The 27,231-nt window shown below is 40.0% G+C and overlaps 1 protein-coding gene across 1 annotated transcript in view; it reads right to left on the bottom strand.

Annotated features, from left to right (window-relative positions):
• Nucleotides 1-992: 992 nt before the first annotated feature.
• Nucleotides 993-27,231, bottom strand: part of dab1a (DAB adaptor protein 1a) — a 400,410-nt gene continuing 374,171 nt past the window's right edge. The window contains exons 21-27 of the mRNA XM_059647688.1: nucleotides 20,834-21,031; nucleotides 17,153-17,393; nucleotides 12,136-12,264; nucleotides 11,083-11,246; nucleotides 3,061-3,214; nucleotides 2,373-2,441; nucleotides 993-1,360 (exon numbers count right to left, since the gene is read on the bottom strand). Coding sequence (XP_059503671.1) covers nucleotides 1,209-1,360; nucleotides 2,373-2,441; nucleotides 3,061-3,214; nucleotides 11,083-11,246; nucleotides 12,136-12,264; nucleotides 17,153-17,393; nucleotides 20,834-21,031 — 1,107 coding nt within the window. The 3' untranslated portion in view covers nucleotides 993-1,208. The remainder of the gene's footprint in view (nucleotides 1,361-2,372; nucleotides 2,442-3,060; nucleotides 3,215-11,082; nucleotides 11,247-12,135; nucleotides 12,265-17,152; nucleotides 17,394-20,833; nucleotides 21,032-27,231) is intronic.

Here is a 27,231-nt window from a genome sequence, read left to right on the forward strand (position 1 = left end):
GCCTCAGGCAAGGGGAGAGTTTGAGAAGGAGAATCCTTTATTGTAACCTCAGCCAGTGCAGGAATTGAACCACACTGTTGGTGTCACTCTGCCTTCTGCACCAGCTGTCAAGCCAACTGAACTTACTAACCCCCATGGTTGCTACACAAAGGACAGTAGTAACAGTGTCATCAAATACGATTAGGACTATGATTAGAATACCTTTAGATGGTGCTTTTGTAGACTTGTTTTTAGATAGCATTGTTTCCATGATACCCTGAATTGCCAAATTAACTTCAGCCATTTACAGGTTTCTAGTTTTTCTGTATATTAAATGCCACATGTCCACAGAGGTATTGCTCATACTGGGCATAAATCTACAGACACTGCCTTCCATTAGCTTGTTCAAACAAACATTGCTGATGATAAGGCTAATAAATGGCAGACATCGTGCATGTAAAGTTGACCATTCTAAAACACATGGCATCTGATAGAGATCAGGACGTGCAGGTGTTCCTGAGTATTGCCTTCCTTACTCAAGTTGTAACATTACAACTGCCACCTTAGGCAAGATCAGCAAATTAACAAGATATGTGAGGATTAATCTGGGACATGTCTCGTCTGGACTTTGCAACTGAAGTTTGAAGATATTGCGATATATTTTACATAATGGTTCAAAATTGTTTAGTCCTCAATGGTAATAATTAGAAGTATTTTCATGCATATGTTTTCAGATGTGATGACTTCTTTAACACCTTCGCATAATGAGCACATTATCTGCATGCAGAATGTATATAAAGGAATTTAATTATCTTTTTATTACTTTCTTTTAGTACTATTAGTCATTTTTCCTGCATATATGTGTGAAATGTTTGTTGGTTATTCAGTTGAATCCACCTATTGAACATAAAATACACCTAGAGATCCTTGCATGGTTACTTCATATTAAATGCATAGCTTGATAAATTTATGCATGCAAATATCTTAATTTATAGAGAAAAACAGAAGAAAAGTTGTTCAGTTTTAAAGATAAATTGACTTTATTTAAGTGTAATGTTTGCTACCTCAACTTCTTTGTACTAATCATTGTTTAACCATGTTTCTTAATTACATGTAAACATGCAATCACATCTTCTTCCACTGAAACCAGTTTTTATATTTCATTCAAATACTTATGAAGCCAGAATCTGAAGTTGTGAAGAAGGTAAAACTAAACCAATGTTTTGTCATTAGCATAACAATGTGTCCTGATTATCACCTCTGCATGTTTGGCCACTATTGTCTGGTGGTGGATTATTGCACTGTCGAGTTCTTATTCTTTGCCTGTTTCTGCATTCAGACCAAGGTGACCAACAGCTCCATTTCCCATCAACTGAAAAATCTAAAATGAGAAAAAATATGCCACGGCATGAGATTTAATATCTCTTCTAATGTGATTTTTGAAATCAAATATTAAAATTTATAGAAATTCATCAATGAGAGAGTGCAATTTTCGGCCGAAAAGAACAAAGTAGTCCTGTAAAAATATGGTTTTGCCATTTTGCCTCCTTTACGGCATGATAGCAATTTCTCACAAAAGACAACCTTGGCACATAATAGAATAGCAAGGTGACTGCCCAACTTATTTTCATAACTTATGAGAATTGGCTGATTCCCAATTTTCCCACTGGATTCAATCTTTTGCGTATGCCTGTGGGGTATCTAGCATACTTCCTGAGAACGTATGAAGACACTTTTGCTCACACGCAGAAGGAAGACTTGTTGGATCTTCTGCCTGCCAGGGATTTAAGAGGACCACTCCTTCCCACTGAGGATCCTGGAATATTATGTCCTGCCTGCCTAAAGCTGCCAGGCAGTTGACGGCGACAGCCCTAGCACATTGGCAGGGCCACAGAAGAGTCCATGGCTGTGGCCAATGCCACAATCATGTCAACAGGTTTATTGGGTATTGGGGGAGTTTACACCTGATGTAGGAAGAGGAACTTAAGTGTCAGTAATTGACCAGTTGAGGAAGGAGGTAGAAGGACTGAAAATGCAAAGCTTTCCCACCTCCAGGCAGGGCAGGCATTTTTATGCCTGGCACCTTATTTGTGTGAAAGTGGGAAGGCTTAGGGTACAAGACTTGACAACAACCAGCCTAATTTTCAAGACCTTCCACCTCCTTCCTCCCAGCCATGAGCTCAGGAGATTCTATTTGTAGTTATGTAACTGAAACTGAAACTGGGATAAATTAAACAAAGGAAAATGAATACAATCTATGTCTGCAAACTGAGCCATGCTACTGTTACAACACTATGCTGCTTTGGTTATTGGTCTACTAACATAAGACGTTATCTGCCAGTGTTAAAAATACAATTATTATTTCTCTCATTAACACAGTTAATGATGCTTACTCTCTCTGGATGTAATTTCACAGGCAGTTCCAAGAGCTCCAGCAGGACATATGCATGAGCACTGGGTGCCTGCAATGATAAAATTATGTCATTACTGATGTTTGACAATACATTTTCATTTTGTAGTCTTTCACCGTAATTAACTGGCATCAAGCTGTATTACCCAGATGATTGCAAGGAATAAGGCAACAAGATTTGCATCCAATTGTGTTTATCATCATCAAGCTTCCTAATTTGCTGCTCTTTTGGAAAATGGAAGGAATTATTGAATATAATCCAAAAAAATAGAAATCCAGCAGAATTCTATTATCTCTAGAATTCTAGAATCTAACAAATTTACTTATTCAGTCATTGAAAAGCAATGGCTCACATTATAATTTCAACATTTAAGGAAATATGGTGACATTTGCATTTTGATTTGAACGAAAAGCTTTCAATATAATTAATGATGACTAACAATCAAGGAAGGAGCAGGAATTGCTGAGAATATGATATTCTTATTTTATTATGCCTTTTCATCAAAAGTGACATTATCCCCTCCCGGTGATTAAATCTGAAAAAGTTCACTGCTTGTTACTGCAAGTAAGGATATTGTAATTATTTCTTTATATTGAAAAGAAAGAACAAAAATTATATTGTATAAGAATTATGTTTTATTATTATCTACCAGTCAGTGATTGTATAATACCTTTAAGAACAGCAACGCCATTGTTTTGACATGGAGCACATCGACAGGAACTGGATTCCATCAGATACTCTTCTAGGGCTCGCCTCATGTTGGCTTTGATCCTGCTGGCACTCTGAAATGTATCTGAAGTGATTAGTTGATAAAGAGGTTCTGGCTGTAAGAAAAAGAAAAAAATGAGCGAAAAAATTAGTAAAATTGGATTTCCTACAATGTACAAAAACAGAGCTAGAGGAAGTCATAGAGTGGTGAGAATCTATCTTGCAACTGTTATTTACATTTAATAGAACTTTTGATCTTAATGGGTGAGTGGGATGCGTCATTCAAGTAAGAATGAAAGATAATTGGAGGGTGATATTGCCCACATAACGATTTCTTAGGGCTGAATATTACATTTTTTAGGCTGCTTCATTTTTGTCAAGTTCCACAAGGCTTAATAAGTTTTTTCGCTAAATTTTACTAAGCAGATCTCTTTAATTAACAACCTTATCCCAATGGTGCCCTTCTGGCCCAATTCTAGCACCATTGTACCACTCATTGTACATAGAAAAACTTGACATATCTGGGAATCCCAGAATGGATTAACATCCTTGGTGCTTTACCATCTTTAAAAGGCCACTGTATATGGGTGCGTTTGACAACATTTTTTTGACAGACTTCCAAAGGTGACATGAGGCTCCAAAAGGAAGGGATTTTTCCAAAGGCTATGTTGTGCAAGTGGTTGATGCCAGCATAATTGGAGAGGCAGGTAAAGAAATCTAACAGCAAGTGGTTGAGTGACATGGTATCCCAAACCATGGATGGAAAAATGCTGCAAGATGTGAGATTGAATAAGGTTGGCTGTAGGCACATTGTTATATAACATTGCCTCAAGAAGGTCAGTTAATTGTACCCACAGGATCTGGAATATGTGCTAAAATGATAGAACCTAGAAAGCTCCCGATGTACAAGCAGACAATTGTGCTTACCTCAACTATGCTGCCAAAGGTTGAACAACATGCAGTACATAATGCCAGTGGCACATATTAAACTTCAAGATAAACTTACAGTATTGCATGAAATATGAAGTACTGAGAACATTCATGGTCTGTAACAAGAAGACTAAGAAGCACTGAGAAAAATGTCTCATTTTCCAACTAAGCGTTGAATGATAAGAAAAATTTCTGATTTGTGAAAGGTGAGAGGTTTATTTGGATGAATTATCCTGTAGGTGTTCTATTCAAATTGTAGTGATTTTGATCTGGATGGGTCTGCAGTCATGAAAGAGAGTCAAGACCTACAGTTCTCAATGGAAGGCCCAGTATGTGGATGGTTATAAATTATCAGCCAAATCTAAGGAATAATGGGTCTGAGACGTTCTGGTAACCTAAAGTCAACAACCAAATTTTAGGGGTTTGGGCAGAAACAAAAGCTTCCTCCTGTGGTTTTTCAATAAAGGTTTTTCTCACGATAGCTTTCTGTGTTTTGGGTCGGAGCGTATGGTAAGTTTTGGATGGATTTAAATCAGGCTAATCAATCAATATATTGTATCATACGGACCAAGCTTAGAGGCTTTGTGTCAGGGCAAAAATAGGTACATATTAATAAACAAGCCTGTGGTTGAGCCAATACCCATGTCAGTGTGATTTTTTGTGTTTTACAAAATCTTACAGTCTAAGAACCATTGTAAGGGGGAACAGGAATGACTGACATAATCTGGTGAACAATACAGGACTTTGAGGTTAAGATTAAAACACTGGAGGTGTCAATGGGCAAGAAACCCTCAAAGGAAAATAGAATATCCTTGTACGTGTATGACAAGGTAAACTTTTCTGAGCTGTGTTTGCTAGAAATGATGTACTCTGACAGTCTGCAGTCGAGGATTGTAGAGTGGCTGAGCAGTAGACAACATAAGAAATCAAAGGAAAAGGCCAGTTTGCTATTGTGAGTGCAGAGGTGAATTCAAATTCTGATGGAGAAGCATAAGCAGGTGTAGGAGGACAGGAGTTGGAGGAAAGGGCAGCAGTTGATGGGAGGATCTGTGTATTAAAAGGCAGGGGAGGAACTGTTAGGAATATAGTAGGGTCCTTGCAATGTCAGCGCATTGAAAATAAAAGGGAGAGAAAGGCTGAATGCAATCTAAGTGCCAGAAATGTGGGGAGTACTGAAAGGGCTGATGGGTAACTGAAGATCATTAAAGTGGTTTCCAAGGTAACACAAGTGGATGAAGAGGCTGACAACAGACCTTGTAGGATAATATCTGACGGCTGACTTGAGCAATTTCTAGGCAACTGGTACGGCTTGTCTTATGACTCCCAGGGAATTTGAAACAGATTAGGAGGAGAAAAAGGGGTCTGATGATGATGGGATATGGGCATCATTGGCCTGATCAGTTTTCATTGGGCATTCCTTGTAGCCCAGAGGGCAGTTAAGAGTGAACCAAATTGTTGTGGGTCTTGAGTCACATGTAGGCCAGACCAAGTAAGGATGACAAATTTCCTTCCTTAAAGGTCATTAGTGAGCCAGATGGCTTATACAACAATTGTCAACAGTCACATGGTAGACTAGCTTTTCATTCCAGATTTTAAATGAGCTCAAATATCACCATCAGCTATGTAGGAATTTAACGGCATGTCCTCAGGACATTAGCTTGGGATCTAGATTACTAGTGCAGTGGCATTGCGGCTATTCGACCAACACCCCACATCACACTATAAGTCGAGAGTGGTTTTGCAAATACAATGAGTGTTAATCAACAGCTGAGGAGTCAGCACCACCAAGATTGATGCTTCACCTGTGACCACAACCGTTGGGCTCAGTCCCGTCAGGCAGTGATCAGGCAATGTAGCAGAACCAACACATGAATTCCCAGTTACAGGAAAAGCCAGCCAGTGTGCCAAAGCTGAAGCATGGATAGAATACCTCTGTTTAGTTTGATAGTACAGGTGGAATTAACAACTGTGCTGTGTGTGTGTGTGCGTGTGCGTGCGCACACGCGCACGTGTAGGATAACACTGGCAATTCTCTCACCATTCTGACTTGGAAATCTATCACTGTTCTTTCAGTGTTGCTGGGTTAAAGAGTTGGTAGTTAAGCATCAGCTTTTCAAAGTCAGCTAGGATGGCCAATAAATGCTGGCCAGCCAGTGACGCCCACATCTAACAGATATTTAAAATTTACAAAATGGATTATTTAGTAAATGTTGTTCAATCACAGAATCACATCTAATGTTGGACATGTAGTCAACTTTGAAGGCAGTGGCTGGTTGGCTGCAGTCAGTTCCTAGCTTGTCGTGAATGGCTGGAGTCATACAGGACTTGCATATTGATAGCATTATTATGTCCATGTGCTCATTTGGCATTGCCAGCCTCTTCACCACTGTACCACTGAGAGATGGTAAAGACATCCCCACTGCAGGCTTGTATAATGGTGATCCAGACCACCATTATTGTTGAATCGATATTCACTCAGCAACTCACACAATTGAATCAGTTTCAGTGAATTTATGTGGGGCCATATTCTGATTAGATTAGATTAGATTCCCAACAGTGTGGAAACAGGCCCTTCGGCCCAACAAGTCAGGAATAAAAGTGATGAACTTAGAGCATGGATCAGTACCTGGTGCTATGATGTTGTGGCCATAACAGAGACATGGGTTTCTCAGGGGCAGGAATGGTTGCTGGATGTTCCAGTGTTTAGAGCATTTAAAAAGAATAGGGAGGAGGGAAAAAGAGGAGGGGGTGTAGCACTACTAATCAGAGAGGGTATCACAGCTACAGAAGCTTCCATTGTCGAGGAAGATTGCCTACTGAGTCAGTATGGGTGGAAATTAGGAACAGCAAGGGAGCAGTCACCTCGTTAGGGGTTTACTACAGGCCCCCCAATAGCAGCAGGGAGATTGAAGAAAGCATGGGTAGGCAGATTTCGGAAAAGTGCAGACGTAGTAGGGTTGTTGTAATGGGTGACTTTAACTTTCCCAATATTGATTGGAACCTCCTTTGAGCAGAAGATTTGAATGGAGCTGTTTTTGTAAGGAGTGTTCAGGAGGGTTTCCTAACTCAGTACGTTGACAGGCTGACGAGGGGAGAGGCCATTCTAGACTTGGTGCTCGGAAACGAGCCGGGGCAGGTATCAGATCTTGTGGTGGGAGAGCATTTTGGTGATAGTGACCATAACTGCCTCACATTCTACATAGCTATGGAGAAGGAGAGGATTGGGCAAAATGGGAGGATATTTAATTGGGGAAGAGGAAACTATGATGCGATTAGACATGACTTAGGAAGCATGGACTGGGAGCAATTGTTCCATGGTAAAGGCACTATAGACATGTGGAGACTGTTTAAGGAACCGTTGTTGCGAGTGATGAATAAATATATCCCTTTGAGACAGGCAAGAAGGGGTAAGATAAAGGAACCTTGGAAAACGAGAGCGGTGGGGCTTCTCATCAAAAGGAAGAAGGTAGCTTACATAAGGTGGAGGAAGCTAGGTTTAAGCTCAGCTCTAGAGGATTACAGGCAGGCGAGGAAGAAACTCAAAAATGGTCTGAGGAGGGCCAGGAGGGGGCACGAGAAAGGCTTGGCAGAACGAATTAAGGAAAACACAAAGGCATTTTACACTGATGTGAGGAATAAGAGAATGGTCAAAGAAAGAGTAGAGCCGATCAGGGATAGCATAGGGAACTTGTGTGTGGAGTCTGAGGAGGTAGGGGAAACCCTAAATGAGTTTTTTGCTTCTGTCTTTACAAAAGAAACAAACTTTGTAGTGAATGAAACCTTTGAAGAGCAGGTACGCATGGTGGAATGGATAGAGATAGAGGAAGCTGATGTGCTGAAAATTTTGTCAAACATTAAGATTGACAAGTCGCCAGGCCCGGACCAGATTTGTCCTCGGCTGCTTTGGGAAGCCAGAAATGCAATTGCTTCGCCACTTGCGAAGATCTTTGCATCCTCGCTCTCCACTGGAGTCGTACCTGAGGACTGGAGAGAGGCAAATGTAATTCCTCTCTTCAAGAAAGGAAATAGGGAAATCCCCGGCAATTACAGACCAGTAAGTCTCACGTCTGTCGTCTGCAAGGTGTGAGAAAGGATTCTGAGGGATAGGATTTATGACCATCTGGAAGAGCATGGCTTGATTAAATGCAGTCAACACGGCTTTGTGAGGGGCAGGTCATGCCTCACAAACCTTATCGAGTTCTTTGAGGATGTGACTAGAAAAGTTGATGAGGGTCGAGCTGTGGATGTGGTGTATATGGACTTCAGCAAGGCATTTGATAAGGTTCCCCATGGTAGGCTCATTCAGAAGGTCAGGAGGAATGGGATACGGGGGAACTTACCAGTCTGGATACAGAATTGGCTGGCCAACAGAAGACAGCGAGTGGTAGTAGAAGGAAAATATTCTGCCTGGAAGTCAGTGGTGAGTGGTGTTCCACAGGGCTCTGTCCTTGGGCCTCTACTGTTTGTAATTTTTATTAATGACTTGAATGAGGGGATCGAAGGATGGGTCAGCAAGTTTGCAGACGACACGAAGGTTGGAGGTGTCGTTGACAGTATAGAGGGCTGTTGTAGTCTGCAGCGGGACATTGACAGGATGCAGAGATGGGCTGAGAGTGGCAGATGGAGTTCAACCTGGATAAATGCGAGGTGATGCATTTTGGAAGGTCAAATTTGAAAGCTGAGTACAGGATTAAGGATAGGATTCTTGGCAGTGTGGAGGAACAGAGGGATCTTGGTGTGCAGATACATAGATCCCTTAAAATGGCCACCCAAGTGGATAGGGTTGTTAAGAAAGCATATGGTGTTTTGGCTTTCATTAGCAGGGGGATTGAGTTTAAGAGTCGTGAGATCTTGTTGCAGCTCTATAAAACTTTGGTTAGACCGCACTTGGAATACTGCGTCCAGTTCTGGTCGCCCTATTATAGGAAAGATGTGGATGCTTTGGAGAGGGTTCAGAGGAGGTTTACCAGGATGCTGCCTGGACTGGAGGGCTTATCTTATGAAGAGAGGTTGACTGAGCTCGGACTTTTCTCATTGGAGAAAAGGAGGAGGAGAGGGGATCTAATTGAGGTATACAAGATAATGAGAGGCATAGATAGAGTTGATAGCCAGAGACTATTTCCCAGGGCAGAAAAGGCTAACACGAGGGGTCATAGTTTTAAGCTGGTTGGAGGAAAGTATAGAGGGGATGTCAGAGGCTGGTTCTTTGCACAGAGAGTTGTGAGAGCATGGAATGCGTTGCCAGCAGCAGTTGTGGAAGCAAGGTCATTGGGGACATTTAAGAGACTGCTGGACATGCATATGGTCACAGAAATTTGAGGGTGCATACATGAGGATCAATGGTCGGCACAACATTGTGGGCTGAAGGGCCTGTTCTGTGCTGTACTGTTCTATGTTCTATGTTCTATGTTCTAAGCCCACACCGCCCTTTGAAGCATCCCACCAAGACCCATCCCCCTATAACCCACACACCCCTGAACACTACGGGCAATTTAGCATGGCCGATCCACCTAGCCTGCACATCTTTGGACTGTGGGAGGAAACCGGAGCACCTGGAGGAAACCCACGCAGACACGGGGACAATGTGAAAACTCCACACAGACAGTTACACAAGGCTGGAATTGAACCCGGGTCCCTGGCACTGTGAGGCTGCAGTGCTAACCACTGAGCCACCGTGCTGCCCAATGGTGATGAGGCTCAGCTCTTGTAAATAGTTTTGTTGGCTTCTATGAGAAAGTGTCATTCAATGGAATGACACACAAACTCCTCCTGCTACATATTTCTGATATTTATATGTTACATTTGTTATGTTTAAATCCACAATTATATATAAGAATTTCCTTGCGTGTCTGAAAGGGGTCCATCCCTCAAAATCAAATTCATCTTTGAAATGGAACAGTCAAATGAGCATCCCTTACTTGATGACCTAGTTGAAAACTTGGCCGTGGGGTTCTGTACTGCAAATCTATCTTCATTGGTTAATAAACATAATAGGATTACTATAGTGCCATTCTTGTATGATTCACAAAATAGGCAATTTCATAAATAGCTCAACACCATTCATTCATTTTATAAATTTGATGCTGAAATGAGGCACATCAAGGCCATCCTGTGGGATAATGGCTACCCCGATCACATCGTTTCTGTGTTTAACATGCAAATGTTGAAACAGGTCTAAGGTCATTACTTTTGCTGTTGAAATGTGCCTAGCCTTCCTCAGATTGAAGGGTAAATGGTGCAATTATGCAACATTAAAATCAGTAGTGTTCACCAGTAACAATATGCTTGTGTCAAACCAAAGAGACATTCTGCTCATAGCACAAATAAGTAATGTGGTTTCTGAGTTTTACTGCCAATGTGGTGCTAAGTACATGGGCCATTTGCAAAGAATTTGCAAAGATTGGCATATCATACCAAACAGCTTATCTCTTTGACTACTCACAACAAGCAAGATACTGGCCACACCTAATCAGTCTGTGTTTGCAATCATCACAACACAGTATTCAACATTAGTTGTGATCCCATGCTTAAATGGCATTTGCTAAATAATTATGAGTATGTGAATTTCACTGACAACCAATTTAGAACAGGCTGTCCAGTTTGCAGTGTTGTATACTTGCGTGCAATAGAAGAAACATATTTTAAAACAGGGCCTTGTTCTTTACAGAAAGAAAGAACATGTGTATATACAGACACCTGTTTTAATTCAATAAAATAGGTGACTGACATTTTTTGGTTAATTTTTTAGCACAAAGCCTTGACTGACCAGAATCAATTTGCCTGTTTAAAATTTAAACACATTTTGGCAGTTGACTGTCAGCCATCCATAACTGGTACATTCTTGATTGCAATGCTTCTACTAATCACCACCCTTCCCTCTTACAGTATAAGCATTGTTTTGCCTTCCCTTATCTTGATAATTTTTGTAATCATCCTGATGAGTGTAGATGAAAAGCCTGGATAAAACCTATTTTCCTTCAGCAGTACTCAAGTTCTATAGTACCAAACAACTATTTGTAAAACTCTCTTTAATTCTAATAGGTGAAAATATTACCTTAAATTTAATGATTTCTGGATTATACTCGACTGCATCTCCCCATTCCTGTATCAGCTCTACAGTTGGAAGCTGTTTGTGAGCAAGAGCAGCCACATGCTCACTTGCTCCACCTCTCACGAATACTATGAAATCTTCAGTGTATTGTGATCTGGAAATACCCTCTTGGGCAATGGACAGACAATTAGAATTAATGAAGAAAAATTAACTGAAGCTGCTATTCTGCCCTTTATTACATCAGTTTTCATGCTACTTCTCCAAAAGTAAGCATTCAAGTTTGTGGAACATATTTTTGTCTCTCACCTAGTGGCCAATTTGCTTGAGTGTGAACACCTGTAATGTGACTCAGGGGTTAGTGTAAGAATGAAGCATTCTTTTTCATAGGACACTAATGTTGTTTTAGGAGAGGAAAGAACTATGCTTCTGGGGGGACCTCCACCTGAACTGGGATGGGACAACTGTCTTAAATGAATGGTTAAGTAGAAAAGTGGAAAAAGCACTAAATTGATAGGGATCTATAAGAAAAGTAACAAAGAAAAAAAATTGCTGATTTTGGAAATCTGAAACAAAAACAGAAGTTACTGGAGAATTTCAGCAGGTCTGGCAGGATCTGTGGAGAGAAAGCAAAATTAATATTTTAAGTCCAATGACTGTACTTCAGAACTGACCTTTAGGATTAAACCTGACTCCAGGCTGAATTGGCCATGAAGCAGTGATCATGTAGTTCATACAAGTTCATAAACATCTTGCTAATTCTTTTAACACTCTCCTACTTTTCCCAACTGAGAAACAAGGCTTGTGAGAAACATAAACAAGTATACATCAATTTAATCTTTTGCATTGCTTAATAGCTTCCCTGGTTGTGATCAGCCATGTTAGAAATTGAACTTGGGACCCTCCTGACCTGCATGATCCACTACCAGTTTATACTGTGCGTTTTCAAAGCGAGCTAGTAAAATTTCCCACTTGCTTGATGATTATTAATGAGTTGAATTAAAATACATTGTGGGTAAATGTCATATTAATTATGAAAACCTATAATGTTAAAAGTACCTCCATTAACGTTCAGAAGCCCACTGCAAGCTCCAGCTTTGACATCAGCAGCAACATAGACTCCTTTAATGTTTGCCCCTATATTAAATCCTGCCTTTGCACAGTCTTTAGCATCAGTTAATGTGTAACCTAAAGATTAAAAGAAGATAAATGCTGTCAGCCAACATTTGAATAATTTGAAATTAAGTTCCTGGCTTGAATATTGTATTCGGTAATGAAGCACTCAGCATTGATCTCAAAGAAAGCTGATCTCTGTGGCATGGATTTTGTGTTTTCCAACATTAGATTATTCTGCTGCAAGCTAAACTTCTAGCAGCAACAGTGATGCCATCAAAAGACTAAGCACCCAATCACAATGAGGAACTCTGACAGGTAGCAAACCACGAAGAAGCAAACATATTTTATCATGCATGTTTCACAATATTACGGAAAATGGAAACATTAAAAAAATATATTTGCTTATTTAAAAGTTTTATAATTCTTATTACAGAATGCCATTTCACGATGTAAAATTATTTTTTTCAGGGCCGGAGAAGTTGGCCATAACTTAATATGTTGTTACATAGATACAAGGCATAACTTTTTGAAGTGTTTGTGTAGCAAGACTAGTGATTTGAAATGATATCCATCAGCGAATATTTCAAAACAGCACTTCATGGAGGAAAATGAAATTACTGATAGCAGCTTTTGGATTTATATGTTTAATTTTGAATGTCAAAATGTCAGAACTTGTTGTTAGGTTCCTAAGGGTACTGAGAATTAATACTGACAATTTTACTGTCATTACGATTACAAAATTCTTCTCAATGATTTATAAGACTTTGAGAACATTGTAAAGGTGATAAGGTAATGATGTCACAATATCGATATATTTATTTTGTCTCCATTTATGCCCATCAATTATTAAATCATTAGTTGAAATCTCTCCATTTGATCCTTACAAATTCTGATGGAAGTGTAACTTTTATTACAATGACATTTCTTTCCAAGCACAATAGATAATGCACCAACTTTCCAGTGAAGCATCTGGTTCCATTAACATCTTTACACAACAGAAAAATAAATGTGCACGGTAATTTATGGATTTGTGGATCCCTTCAAACTTAAATTGAGATGTCTTATGAGGAGAGATTGAGTACATTTGGCCTGTATCCATTGGAATATAGGAGAATGAGAACCAACCTTATTGAATAATACAAGTTTCTTAGACAACTGGACAGAGTGCATGAAGAAAGTTTGTCTCTCCATGTGGGAGAGTTGAGGATGAGAGGGCATAATCTTAGTATAAGAGGTCACACATTTAAGTTAGTGATTTCTTCCCTCACAGGGTTTGTGAATCTGTGGAATTCTTTGCCAAAGAGGGCTGGTGAGAACGCGTTGTTAAAAGCTAACATAGATAGATTCTTAATCAGTCAGAGATTTAAGGGTTTTCGGAGTAAAGCAGAAAAGTGAAATTGAACAGTAGAAGTTGTCTATATGGACATCAGTAAATTATTCAACAAGGTTCTGCGTGGTTGACTGATTAGTAAAGTTAGATCACATGGGATCCAGGGGAGCTAGCCAAGTGGATACAAAATTAGCTTGAAGGTAGGAGACAGAGGATGGTGATAGCGGATTGCTTTTTGGACTGGAGTCCTGTGAACAGTGATGTGCACCAAGAGTCGGTGCCGGGCCGACTGTTTTTCATCATTTATATAAATGATCTGGATGTAAACATAGGAGGTGTGATTAGTAAGTTCGCAGATGACACCAAAACTTGTGGTGTAGTGGACTGCGAAGAAGGTTGTCTCAGAGTACAATGGAACCTTGATCAGGTAGGCCGATGGGCCAAGGAGTTTAATTTAGATAAATGTGAGGTATTGTATTTTGATAGGGCAAACTAGAGTAGGATTTATACACTTAATGATAGAGCCCTGGGGTGTGTTGCCAAACAGAGAGAACTAGAGGTGCAGATGCATAGTTGCTTGAATGCAGATAGACAGGGCGATGGAGAAGGCATCTGCCACTCTTGCTTTCATTGGTAGGCACATTGAGTGTAGGGGTTACGATGTCATGCTGAGGCTGTATGGAACATTGGTGAGGCCACATTTAGAAAATGGTGTACAATTCTAGTCGCCAGCAGAGGAGAGATGTTAAACTTCAGAGGGTGTAGAAAAGATTTATACTGAAGTTGCCGGGCCTGGAGAGTTTGAATTATAGGGAGATGCTAAATAGCCTGGTGCTATTTGAATGGACCATTGGAGGCTTAGGGTTGACCTTATAGAAGTTTATAAAATCATGAGGGGCATGGATAGTGTGATTAGTCCAGGTCATTTTCCCAGGGTAGGTAAGTCCAAAGCTAGAGGGCATAGGTTTAAGGTGAGAGGGGAAAGATTTAAAAAGGACCTGAGGGGTAACTTTTTTTAGATTCTTTGAATAGAATCCCTACAGTGTGGAAACAGACCCTTTGGCCCAACTGACCTTTCGACCCAACTGACCGCACTGACCCTTGGAGCATCTTACCCAGACCTAACTCCCTATAACCCATCTAATCTATACATCCCTGAACACTTCAGGAAATTTAGCATGGCCAATCCACCTAGCCTGCATATCTTTGGACTGTGGGAGGAAACCAGCGAACCCAGAGGAAACCCATGCAGACACGAGGAGAATTTGCAAACTCCACACAGGCAGTCACCTAAGGGTGGAATCAATCCTGGGTTCCTGGCACTGTGAGGCAGCAGAGTTAACCACTGAGCCACCATGCTACCCCCTTTTTGCCACCATTATGTTATCAACCTGATAACTGACTTACAAAGCTTCTGCGTTTACCCAACTTTTAAGTACAAGCACTTATGTCTAAGACGTGTATTAATCTGCCCACACACAACCTTTCTTTGTACAATAAACAGCCATTCAATAAGTTTCTTCACACTTAGGGTGGTGCATGTATGGAACAAGCTGTCAGAGGAAGTAGAGGAGGCTGGCAAAATTACAACTTTTGAAAAATATCCAAATGAGTATATGAATAGAGTTTAAAGATGTATTGTGTCAAATGCTGGCAAATGGGATTAGGACAAATTGAAATGTCTGGTCAGCATGGAGGAATTGGACTGGAGGGTGTATTTCTGTGCTGTATGACTCTCTGACTTCTTCAGTGGTGATCTGTTTGAACAGCAGAACAGACTCAATAGAGTGAATGGTGAATTTTTGATCTTATACCTTACGGTTGTATCTTCGTCTTTGTTGCATGTTTCTGTTACTATTTTTTCATAAAGGTCTAACAATCTTGATTTTGAAAATTTAAGTTGACAGAGAATGCAGTTTGTGAAGAGCGAATGTTATAAATTTCCACTGTGGAAGAAAATCCTCCTGACTTCTTTCTTAAATGTCCTCGTTGCAATTTTAAGATTATATTCACTCATTATGGAATCTCCAACTCATTTCATGGTATTTACCAGATTACTGCATTGGTGATTTCCTGTATTGTTGGCTTTAGATTTTCAATCCCACATTCCAGTAGAAAAACAATCAATAAAGGACCTATTGAAATTGTACACGACATCTTCACCATCCACAATCCTTTGAAGCTAAGTTTTTTCTATACTGTCACTCATTGGACCTAGGTTGAGTGATTTTATCCATATTTTTCATTTTAATCAAGCAATTGTGGATGTATAATAAGTTCCAGTGCACATTGCAAATGATCCTTTCTGCACGTAATGTACGAACCAAATGGTATTCTTATCTAATATCTATTCAGTCCAACCACAGGAAAATAGTTTGGTGCGAAACAGAAAATCTGATTAGTTCCAAAGCAGTTGTGTAATTACTTTTGGATCTTCAAGTCACACTTGTTTGGCTTGAATATGAGTCCCATGCATTCATTTCAGGACTCTATAGATACATATATAAAGGTCAGAACTCTTCTTTAACTAAACAACATCATTCAGGTCTCTCAAGTTGCAAAGGAATGTATTTTATCATCTTCCAGCAGCAATTCTCCAACAGTGAAGAAGCAAGCTCCTCCAGTACATTAGTGAAAATATGTTTCTATCTTCATTTTTAATATAGTTGGGCATAATTCATTGAGCTTATAAAGAAAATCTAAAAATGGAAATGCCTACTGACATGGCAAAAAAAAATTTATCGCTATCCTGACAGACTATCCATTGAAATTTTTTTCACAATGGATCCTGGAACTTTTAATTTTTTATGTATTGATGTGAAAGGTTTGTAGGAAGTAAAGGTATGTATTAATGATGAATAATGGAATCTAAGATGCTGGTTTCATATTTAATTAAAGGTACTAAGTCTAAATCATTCCTGATACTCCTTAACATTCAGACTAATGTTTTAGTTTTGGAAAACATTAATTTGATGACTGGACTTGAGTGATTAATCTGTCTTTTTCCAACTTATGATCCTGAGCCTTAGAAGAGTTTCCAATAATTTGTGCGGTATCAAGGTTATTCTTGATAATTACTGGTAGTCAAAATCTTCCCAAAGAATAATAAAGAAGATCATGAGAAAATCTGATGCAATTTCCATCAGCATAGCAATGGAGGAGCTTAAGAAACTTAGGCTAATTGAGTTACTTTCTTCACCAATATGATCGTCTTGGGGATGGTGCATAATGTGGAGGTAACCAAGTATGAGAAATCAGAGAAGATGGCTTCAAGAAAAGAGATTCTTATTAAAGGGCAGGAACAAAATGACTGCACATATTCCTGAAATATGATTTTAGCCTCATACATTTTCCCAGGTCATCCCTATGAATTACTGAATAACAGGAAATAGCTCCTTAGAGCAGAGTGCTACCTTTCATTGCTAAGTGTCTAATTATTTTCTAATCAGCCTGTTCTGGCACACCTCTAGAACAGGTGAGATTTGAACCTGGGCTTTCTGGCTTAAAAGTTGGGAAACTACCTCTGTACCCAATAGTGCTAAGATGGATGCCTTTATACTTAACACATTCCTAGCTCTCAAATGAAAAACTGTAGTTCAACACTTCAATATTTTTTTAAAAGATACATACCGTCTTTCTGCATTTGTTCGACATTAAGTGCCCAGATATATTCATAGGTTCCACCAAGTGTACCCTCACTCATATAATGGGTTCCGTAGTCCTTAAAGATTTCCCTGTATTCTCCATAACTGTACACACTTGGCAGCTGTTTAACTCTTTGGAAAAAGTCATAATGGAGCATGAGTCCCCTGGGTTTGACCTTAAACCGAGCTACTTGGAGTGAGAACTGTGAATGGAACATTTTTCTTTTCTGAAAAGGAACCAGAACACACAATGTTGGAAGAACATGACCAGCAAATTTTCCAAATTGTATCCACACCCATGCATACCAGCGCATATACAATAAACCTTTTATTAGCCAGTACCTACAGGATCAGGAGTGTGCCAGTTGTTGAAATATTCCAAATAATGAAAAGGTTCACATAATCAATGTAAAAACACACACATTACATAATAGAAACATAATGCAGGGGACATATACATCGCTGTTGAAATTTATTTACGCCATACATACTAAAATAACAAAGCAACTTTGCCTTAAATAAAACTTAGTAGCAGAGAGCTTTCTCACTCATACCCTCAACTAACTGTTTAACACCACAATAAATCATGGTACTTGAGGAGAAATTGATTCGAAATTGAATCAACTATTTATACTACTTGCGGCCATTTGATGAAACAACAAGCATATTTACGTTGAGTTATATACAATTTTAAAAAAGCTAGAGTAATTGGATAGTACAATACAATAAACTTGGCAGTATTTGAGGTATATAATTTTTGCCAGTTTATCGAGAATACCAGTTCATAAGTTGCCAGCTGAAACAAATTTTGCTTTATTTATATGTAATATAAAATCCAGCGCTAGACACTTTTATCCCGGGTGCATCTGTGTGGCACATGAATGCCGCTGTCTGACAGTTAATGTTATGATACTTTGTCTTTAAGAGGTGTATTTTGTCCTTTTTTTTGTGAAGTAAGGTTGGGAGAGAGATACCAAGCAGTGTACTCAGAGCTGTGAGTGAAAAGTTTGTGAGGCCTTGGGTTTTTTTTCATATAGGAAAAATGGAAACAGCCTGAATGTATGGAACAAGCTCCCATAGAACCAGGATTTTTACTTTTAGTTTTCAGTAGCAGTTGCTGGGTGGGAGCTACAGTATTTCTCTCCCTGCTACTCTCTCACGCAGAGATTTCTCTTGATGTCTTTCCACCTGGGCTGGAGAATTACCTGTGAGACAATCTATTTTTCTGAGCATGCCTTTTGTGAAGGGTGTGTTTATGGCATATTGCTATATTGGAACAGTTACTGTTTCATAGTAAAATAATCTATTATTCTGTTAAGTTTTCCAATAGAGTTAAATTATTCCAATTACATCTTTAATTGTTGTATTTTATGGATAGTGTATGAATAAAGTGTGATTTGTTGTAAATCTAATATTTGGTGAATCGAATTGCATCTCAAAAGCAACGCTTGTGTATCAATACCAAGCAATGAGTAACATTTCACTACTCAATGTCAGGAAAGGACTAAGCTAACAATTCAGAGTTTAACCACATCACCTTGACATTCAGTGACATCAGCATCATGAATTACCCCACCATCAACATCCCAGAGAATACCATTGACTAAAAGCTTAACTGAAACAGCCACATAAATATTTTTGATGCAAGAGCAGGCCTAAAGCTGGTTATTCTGGGCCATGTACCACACCTCCTAACTCACTAGCACCTTTCTACCCTCTACAAGCCAGAGTCAGGGTTATAATAAAACACTGTTCACCTGTTTCGATCAGTGCAGCACCAACAATACTCAAGATGCTCGAAACTGTCAATAACGATGCAGTCCATTTGAATAACACCACACACATTACCATTAAAGGTCAGTACCATCTCCGATCCTCACCCCACCATCAGATTTATGAGTTCAATCTTATGTTTTATGGATAAGCCCAAGTTGCATCTAGTGTTTTGGAGGGCATTCCAAGGGTGAGGGTCGATAAGCTCTATTGCCATATCTTAGCAAACCTGCCACAGTAACTACTTACTCATGCCTATATATCTCTGACCTAATATTACCAAGCATCATTCCTGGAAAAGGTCACCACTCAATGGATATCCACTGAACGGCATGAGTCCACATCATCTTTGAAACACTGCTATGATTCTAGATGAAGGCTGGCATTCCAAAACTGCCTGCTTGTTGGCAAATAGAATCGGAACATGTCAGAGAAGGGGAAGATGGCACAGTGATTTTCCAACAGGGATTGGATGTCTTGGTTGAGGGGATAGTCCAAAAGAGAAGCATAATTTTCCGGGACAACTGGCACTGGATGCCACACCACCAGACCCTGGCAGTCTGGCCCCAAGCTTCTACTTTGGTCAGTATCTTCTCTGTGGCATGGAGGAATGGCCAGCAATGCCCTAAGACAGTCAATGTCATCATCAATTGTACGAGAGTGGGTATCAAATTCTTCCCTCTCACACCTCATGCTCGTTTTATTTCTGCTATTGCATCCATCTCCCACCAAGATTCTTGCTCTAATGCTCTTACTATTGGCATGAACATCTTCCCTCACTTGCTCTCATATCGCAACAGTCTCCTAACAACTAAGCCTTCATGGCCGCTGTGCTCCATACTCACTGTCCCTGATCACATCACCACTTTTTATCTACCTGCACCAGCATTAACAGCTCTACCACCAATTTCGTCTCATTCAATCCCTCCCTTTGTCTCATTACAGGAGAAGACAGGACATAATTCATGCCATGCGTATGACAAGTAATTTATCGCCCTCATGGGAGAAGTCTGAGAAGGCTCCTGGAGGGATGCAGAGTCATCCCTGCCAATGTGTAAGTACCATTCATCATTCCACTGCAACTCTTACATTACCCCCCACTGTCGCTGTCAGTCATCGTACAACACTTCTAACCATTGGCTGCGACACCTTCTCTCTCTCATGTCTTGCACATGTAGCCAGCATCTCCACAATCCCCCACAGAGAAACCCCTGGGTACCCCAGAAGCCACCTCCTGGACCCTCAGAATGGAAGTACTGAGTCCTCAAAAGCTGCCTCCTTCACCTTTTTTCTGGCCCGTGCAGTACCTGGCCTGTGACCTCTCAATGCTACTGTTCACTATGACAAGAACTATTGCCCTATTTACCAACACTGTCAAACTTTTGTTTGTAGGAAATGTGTTCAGCTAAAATATAATTAAACAATTGCTACTTTAATACATTTGACAATTTATTGTTTTGATTTCCTTCTTTCTTCTCTTGAATGCAATTAATCAAACTGGAGTTCCAGCTATCTAGAAGGTAAGCACTGTCTGATACCTGCTAAGGTATCAGCAATTCAACAATGGCATAGGTTGGGGGAGTCAGGTCAGCCTGATCTGGTTCACATCAAAACGTATAACATATGTTTGCTGGGAGAAAGGAGAGGAGTTTTTGGAAACTATTAAACAGGAGAAATTTGAATATTTCACATCTTTGGGTTAGGAGTGGTGAAACCAATCATAATGTTTCTGTTGTCAACCCAGTTATGATCATCTAAATATCTTGACTATTCACAAGTCCACTAAGCTGCCCCAGTCAGAATATGAACTTTCATTTCTTAATCAACCTGGAAGAAAAAAATATGAAGATTGTCAGCAACTATAATGTAGAACATGTTAATGTTCAATACTTACTGATGAAGAGTTCTTGAGGAGATTTCGCATCATTTTCTTGAAATTGTTACTATTGTAACTGAGTCCAATTTCAAAAACATTTGGGTAGCTAATTCCAAAACTAAAACCAAACTTCTGATTCTTAGATTCAAATCTACTGTATGAAAAATTTGAAAATGATTCATGCTCACTCAATGACAGTTCAAATTTTCCTTCAGTCTGGAAAGAAGAAGAAAACATTACTATGAAATGAGCTATTTTCAAACTGTTAATTTATACAAAAATAGTGAAATATGACCTTCTCAAAGCAATGATTTAGATAATATGCAACTAATGAAGGTATCTGAATTATGTTATGAAGTATCCTGTGCAGCTTCCATGCAATGAAATATATTTTTCTGCTTCTTGATGAGTGTGTAAAGATAAATTTAGAACTTCTTTTTTGATTATCAAACAACTCAGCAAACCTACAATCCCTTTTTCAATGAATGATCTACTGATTTATATTTTCTTAGCTTATTTTCCCCATATCACTGCATTTTTGCTTTAAGGTTTTAATCCAATTCTATTTGCAAGGCTAATATTTAATCTGTGTTCGCTATTCTATCAAACTGTACATTTGAAATCCTTATCACTTGTATAAAAGATTTTGTTCACATTGCTTTTAGTAATTAATTAAATCATTCTCATCGATTGATTGAGTTTCCACCCATGGAAATAGTTTCTCCTTAGTTACTCCATCCAAACCCTTCAGGATGTTAAACACCTCAATCAAATTTCCCACTAGCTTTCTCTACTCCAAGGAGAATAATACAAACTTCGCCAGTCTATCGATGTAACTGTAAGGCCTCATTGCTGAAACCACTCTAGTAAACATGCCAGGATACCATTAGAGTTCTGGATTACTCTTGGGTACAGCACAAATATGTTCAACCAACATGGTCTCATTCTTTGCTGGTAAACCACATCCAGTAAGATCACCTAACTGTGGTCTGAAAGTTACCTTCAAACTCAAACTCTGAACATGTAATGTGTGAAACTTCATGGTAACCAGAACGGAGAACTGTCCTTATTGCCTGTGAACTCAGGGACCTCAACATTTATAATCAGTGCCCTACAGGAGACTCAAAGAGCAGATGAAGGGCAGCTAAGGAATAACGGTGGTGGTTTCACCTTCTTCTAGAGATGAAAAACAATGGATGCATGGAATTAGATTTGCCGTAAAGAACAAGCTCCTCAACCAACTCTTGGAGCTCCTTGTTGGCATCACACAACTACCCATCAACAAGGGCCAGCAGGCAACAAACATGACTGCATATGCTCCAACCCTTGATGCCATTGATAAGTCCAGAGAAGGCTTCTACTCCACGCCAAATACAAGCAACATCCCTGAAGAAGATTTAAAATATCTTGTCCTTGGGAACTTCAACACCATGGCTGGAAAAGACCCCAAACTTTAGGAAAGAACCATTGAAAACAAAGGAGTTGAGAATTGTAACTTCAATGGGATTCTCCTATTTGCCAGCTGGTTATCACCAGGGCATTGTTCTGCAAAAACAAAACTTAAAACAAGCTCCAGATTTCATTGAGGCATCCACAATCAAAGCACTGACACATTGCTGACTTTCTCATCATTTGATCCCAAGAATAAAAGGATGTCCTCATTATCACAACAGCAGCCAGTGCAGATGTACTGCTGCACAGAGCACCAGTTTATCTGTTCCTCTATGTCCATCAATGCCACCAGGAGTAGCAGAAGATGAAGCAATAGTTCAGAAAAAGCATTGCAATTTCGAATAGCTTTATGACCCAACAAGTAAGTGAACTTGGTATGTGTAAGGATGGAATTTCTTTTTAGAGACAGAGACAACACAAGCCTTTGATGGAGAGAACACTTCAAAGAACGCCTAAACTGTAATAATAATGGAAAACCACAGGAAAGAACAAGATTCTATCCAAGATTTTCAAACTAGGAGGAGAAGAACTTACCTGCCGGTTCCACCAACTGTTCCTGAAAATCAGGGACAAAAAAGAAATCCCTCAAGATCTCAGGGATGCTGCCATCACCACAGTTTTCAAGAATTCAGACAAAGTGAACTGTGGAAACTATCCAGGAATCTCCTTGCTCTCCCTTGCCGGGAAAGTCATGGTCTGAACCCTCACTAGGCTCCTTCTCCCAATCTCTGAAGAAATCATTCAGAAAAGTCACTGTGGTTTCTAACCAAACAATGGAACAGTGGACATGAATTTCACTGCTCAGCAACTCTAAGAGAAATCCCAGGGACAACACCAGCCAATTTACATTGCCTTCATCAATCTGACCAAAGCTTTTGACTCAGTCAATGGGCAAGTACTGTGGCAGTCTCGTCAAAAGCTCATTGTTCATTCATCAATATCCTCCATCTCTCCACGACAAGCTGTCGGTGATGGTCCTCGTCAATAGTAATGTGACAGATTGCTTTGAGGTCTAAATAGGAGTCAAGCGGGGTTGTTTCATCATCCGCAATCTTTCCTCCATCTTGATCGCCACATTTCTTTATCTTGTCAAGAAGAAGCATCCCAGTGGTGTGGACATTGTCTAAAGGATGGACAGAAAACTTTTCAACTTTAAGTGGTTGAAATCCAAGAAGAAAACTACACTAACATCTCTCATATATGCGGACGACAATGTCATCTCTGCTCTCTCAGAAGAGAATTGGAGCTTCAGTTAATGTCTCCGTGGAAGCATAATAAAAAACTGGTCTCAGCTTTAGCCTCAAAAAGACACAAATCTTTTACTGACCCATCTCAGGGCAAGTTCCAGTCTAACCCGCGATTAAGACCAATGGAAAAATACCCCCAAATATGGAGCATTTCCTCCATCTTGGAAAATACCTCCCATCTAAAACTGACATCGATATGGAGATCTGGCATTGCATCCAATCCATGAGCTCCACATTTGGATGGTTATGGATGAGAAACTTCGATGAATATGACAACCGTTCTGATACCAGGATCCTTGTGCTTAAGGTAGCCATCCTTCTGACTCTTCGATACAGCTGAGAAACTTGGAGCTATGTATAGACACCACCTCAAGGCCCTAAAGGAGTACAATCAACACTATTTGAGATGGATTTTCTGTATCAGCCATGGGGAGAGGAATACTACCATCAACAATCTTGAAGGAGACAATTACATCAGCAGCAAGGCCATAATAATCCAAAACCAGCTCTGCTGGGCTATCCATATGCTTAGAATCCCAGGGTTCTGACTGCCAAAGAAAATCTTGCTTGCCCTGCTCAGGGAAGGTGCTCAAATGAGGAGAAGACAACATGGCTCTTCAAAGACTCCCTGAAAATTTACCTCAAGAAATGCAAAATAGACAACAATGCCTGCAAAATCCTCACTCAGAGGACACCAACTTGGAGGAACGTTTAGTGTGAAGGGACACACTTTTGGAGAACACCCATTGGCAAGAGCAAGTACAGAAGAGAAGCCAGAGAAGGGAATGCCAATGATCTGAGATTGGATGCCAATTCCACCTCCCAGAAATACCTGCCAATTGTGTGGTCAAAAATGTAGCTCGAGAAATGGACTCAACAGTCATGCAAGGAACCACAGTACCATTGGCCAGTGGCACAGAAATTTCTAGGTGGTCAAGTATACTTGTTAGTGAGTGATTGCCAACAATGATGTAATTAGGTGATTATTTAAATAATATGCTAAATTTGTGGGGAAAGGGAGGGAGAATGGTACTAAGTCGTAAAATCCTTACAATGTGGAAGCAAGTCAGTCAGCCCATCAATTCCACACAAAGAGCACTTTCCACCCAGATTCGTCCCCTAATCCATCCCCATAACACTTCACTTCCCATGGCAAACCCACCTAGCCTGTACCTTTGAACTGCGAGAGGAAACCCATGCAGACACAGGAAGAATGTGCATACTCCACACAGTCACCCAAAGGTGGAATTGAACCTGGGTCTGTAGCACATGAGGCAGGAGTGCTAGCCACTGAGCCACCATGCTACCCCAAAGTCATGATGCTTGATGTGATTTGTGTGTTAGCTGATGATCTTTCATTACCATGATGTGACAGCTACGTTAGCTGCCCTAACATACAACTGAGATGTACATCATTTAAATGATTTTTATTACAGTTCCTGGTATTTACATGCTCACAGGCTCTTGCATGTCTAGATTCATGCTAAGTAATTCAGTTATGCAGTGGCTTTCTTCCTTCAGCATGTCATGTTGCAAGATTTGGCTCAGTAAGGTGGAGACTGAGATTTATATACCATTAGCTACATGCGATGATATGAAGAAAACATTGAACATGTCCCTTCAAGGTATATTGAATATCTGCAGCAAAACTTAGCACTTAATACCCATTCAGGGAATTGTTCCAAACACAATGGGTCTCCTTCTGAGCTGTAATAACTCCGTGATTCTGATTCTGTGAATCAGTCCATTGTTCAGTCGTCCAATATGGAACAAGAACAAATAGACTGGATGATCATTCAAACTAATGCTAAACTTTTATAGGCTTTCTGAACACATCTGATCATCAACAATTGATAAAGGGCAAATACATACAATGAGGCTCAAGAAAATAAATTTAAAGGCCAAGGATGGTATTCAAGGGAGTTATAAGGTTTAGCATAGGGCATAGAATAGTACGAGATAAGGGAGGATGAACTCAAAGACTATTTAAGGATGAAAGGGAGAAGTGAAAGCTGCTACAATAGGTCATGCTGTCATTTAGCAGGATCATTTGGGCTTGCTTCAGAACAAATGGAACTATAGGTCAGTTAGTGATTATATGATAATTAAGGGATAATCGGTTGAGAACTTGATTAAGTGCATATACATGTATATACATATATGAGAAACATGTTATCAGTGTGCTTGGAGTTTTGTAATGTGTACGTTAATATTATCCCTGACTAGAAAAGTTCCAACTTGGATTCCATCTAGCCAATCTACAAACTCTAGTGGTTAACAGACCAGGGAAAATAGGAAATAATGTAAGGGTGCATTTCTATTTGAGAATTTAAACAAGCTCAATACACCATTAGACACTTTATATTAAGAAGGAATTTTACAGGACAACTAAGTCCGACCAATATCATACTTATTCAATAAACTAAAGCACTGTGGATGCCAGAAATCTGAAACATAAACTGAAATTGCTGGAGACTCTCAACTGGTCTGACAGCATCTGTGGAGAGAAAGCAGAATTAACGTTTTGGATTCAGTGATCATTCTTCAAAACAGATGCTGTCAAACCTTCTGAGTTTCTCCCGCAATTTCTATTTTTTGTGGAACTGTTGGTCAATCTGTAAGAAATGGTACAAGAGAAATGTTCTTGAAGGAAGCTATTGTGTTTTGTGGAGTGAAAATCCTCAGGGTAAATTCATGTTGGCTTCAGTTGAGCACACTTGGGTAGCTTGAGCAGTCATGATAATGCAAGGCATAAGATGGCACAGTGGCTCAGTGGTAAGCACTGCAGCCTCACAGCGCCAGGGACCCGGGTTCGATCCCAGCCTCAGGCGACTGTGTGGAGTTTGCTCATTCTCCCTGTGTCTGCATGGGTTTCCTCCGGGTGCTCTGGTTTCCTCCCACAGTCCAAAGATGTGCAGGTTAGATGGATTGGCCATGCTAAATTGCCCATAGTGTTCAGGGGTGTGTGGGTTATAGGGGGATGGGTCTGGGTGGGATGCTTCAAGTGGCGATGTGGACTTGTGAGGCCGAAGGGCCTGTTTCCACACTGTAGGTAATCTAATCTAATCTAAAGACAGGCAGCACTTAGTTTAGGGACAGCACAGTGGCTGAGTGGTTAGCACAGCTACCTCACAGCACCAGGGTCCTGGGTTTGATTCCACCCTTTTGTGGCAGACTGTGTGAAGTTTGCAAATTCTCCCTGTGTCTGCATAGGTTTCCTCTAAGTGTTCCAGTTTCCTCCCAGAGTGCAAACTTGTGCAGGTTAGATGGATTGACCATGCTAAATTGCCCATAGTGTTCTGGTCTGTGCAGGCTGGGTGGATTAGCCATGACAAATGCATGGTTACAGGGATAAAATGGTGGGGGGGGGGGTAGGCAGTGTGAATCTGGGTCGGTGATGGTATGGGCTTGATGGGCTGAATGGCCTGTCCCCAACTGTAGGGATTGTATGAAGTGGAGAAGAGAAAAGTTGTTTGCTTATATTAGTGATCCTACTCAATCTGGATCAATACCCTCTACTCTCTATTCTGCACAGTTGACTATTTCTTAATGTAACTAATGTGTTATAGCCACTTTAATCCAACATATCGACTTTACTGATGGTAGCTAATCTTGACAGATTTATTAGATAAATGATAACAATAATGAATTGTGTTTAAATTAAAATATCGATAAATTGGCATGCTTTTCAACTAATAAATTACTTCCATTTTAGTT

This window comes from Stegostoma tigrinum, chromosome 8 (assembly GCF_030684315.1).
Source record: "Stegostoma tigrinum isolate sSteTig4 chromosome 8, sSteTig4.hap1, whole genome shotgun sequence".
NCBI classification, from domain to species: domain Eukaryota; kingdom Metazoa; phylum Chordata; class Chondrichthyes; order Orectolobiformes; family Stegostomatidae; genus Stegostoma; species Stegostoma tigrinum.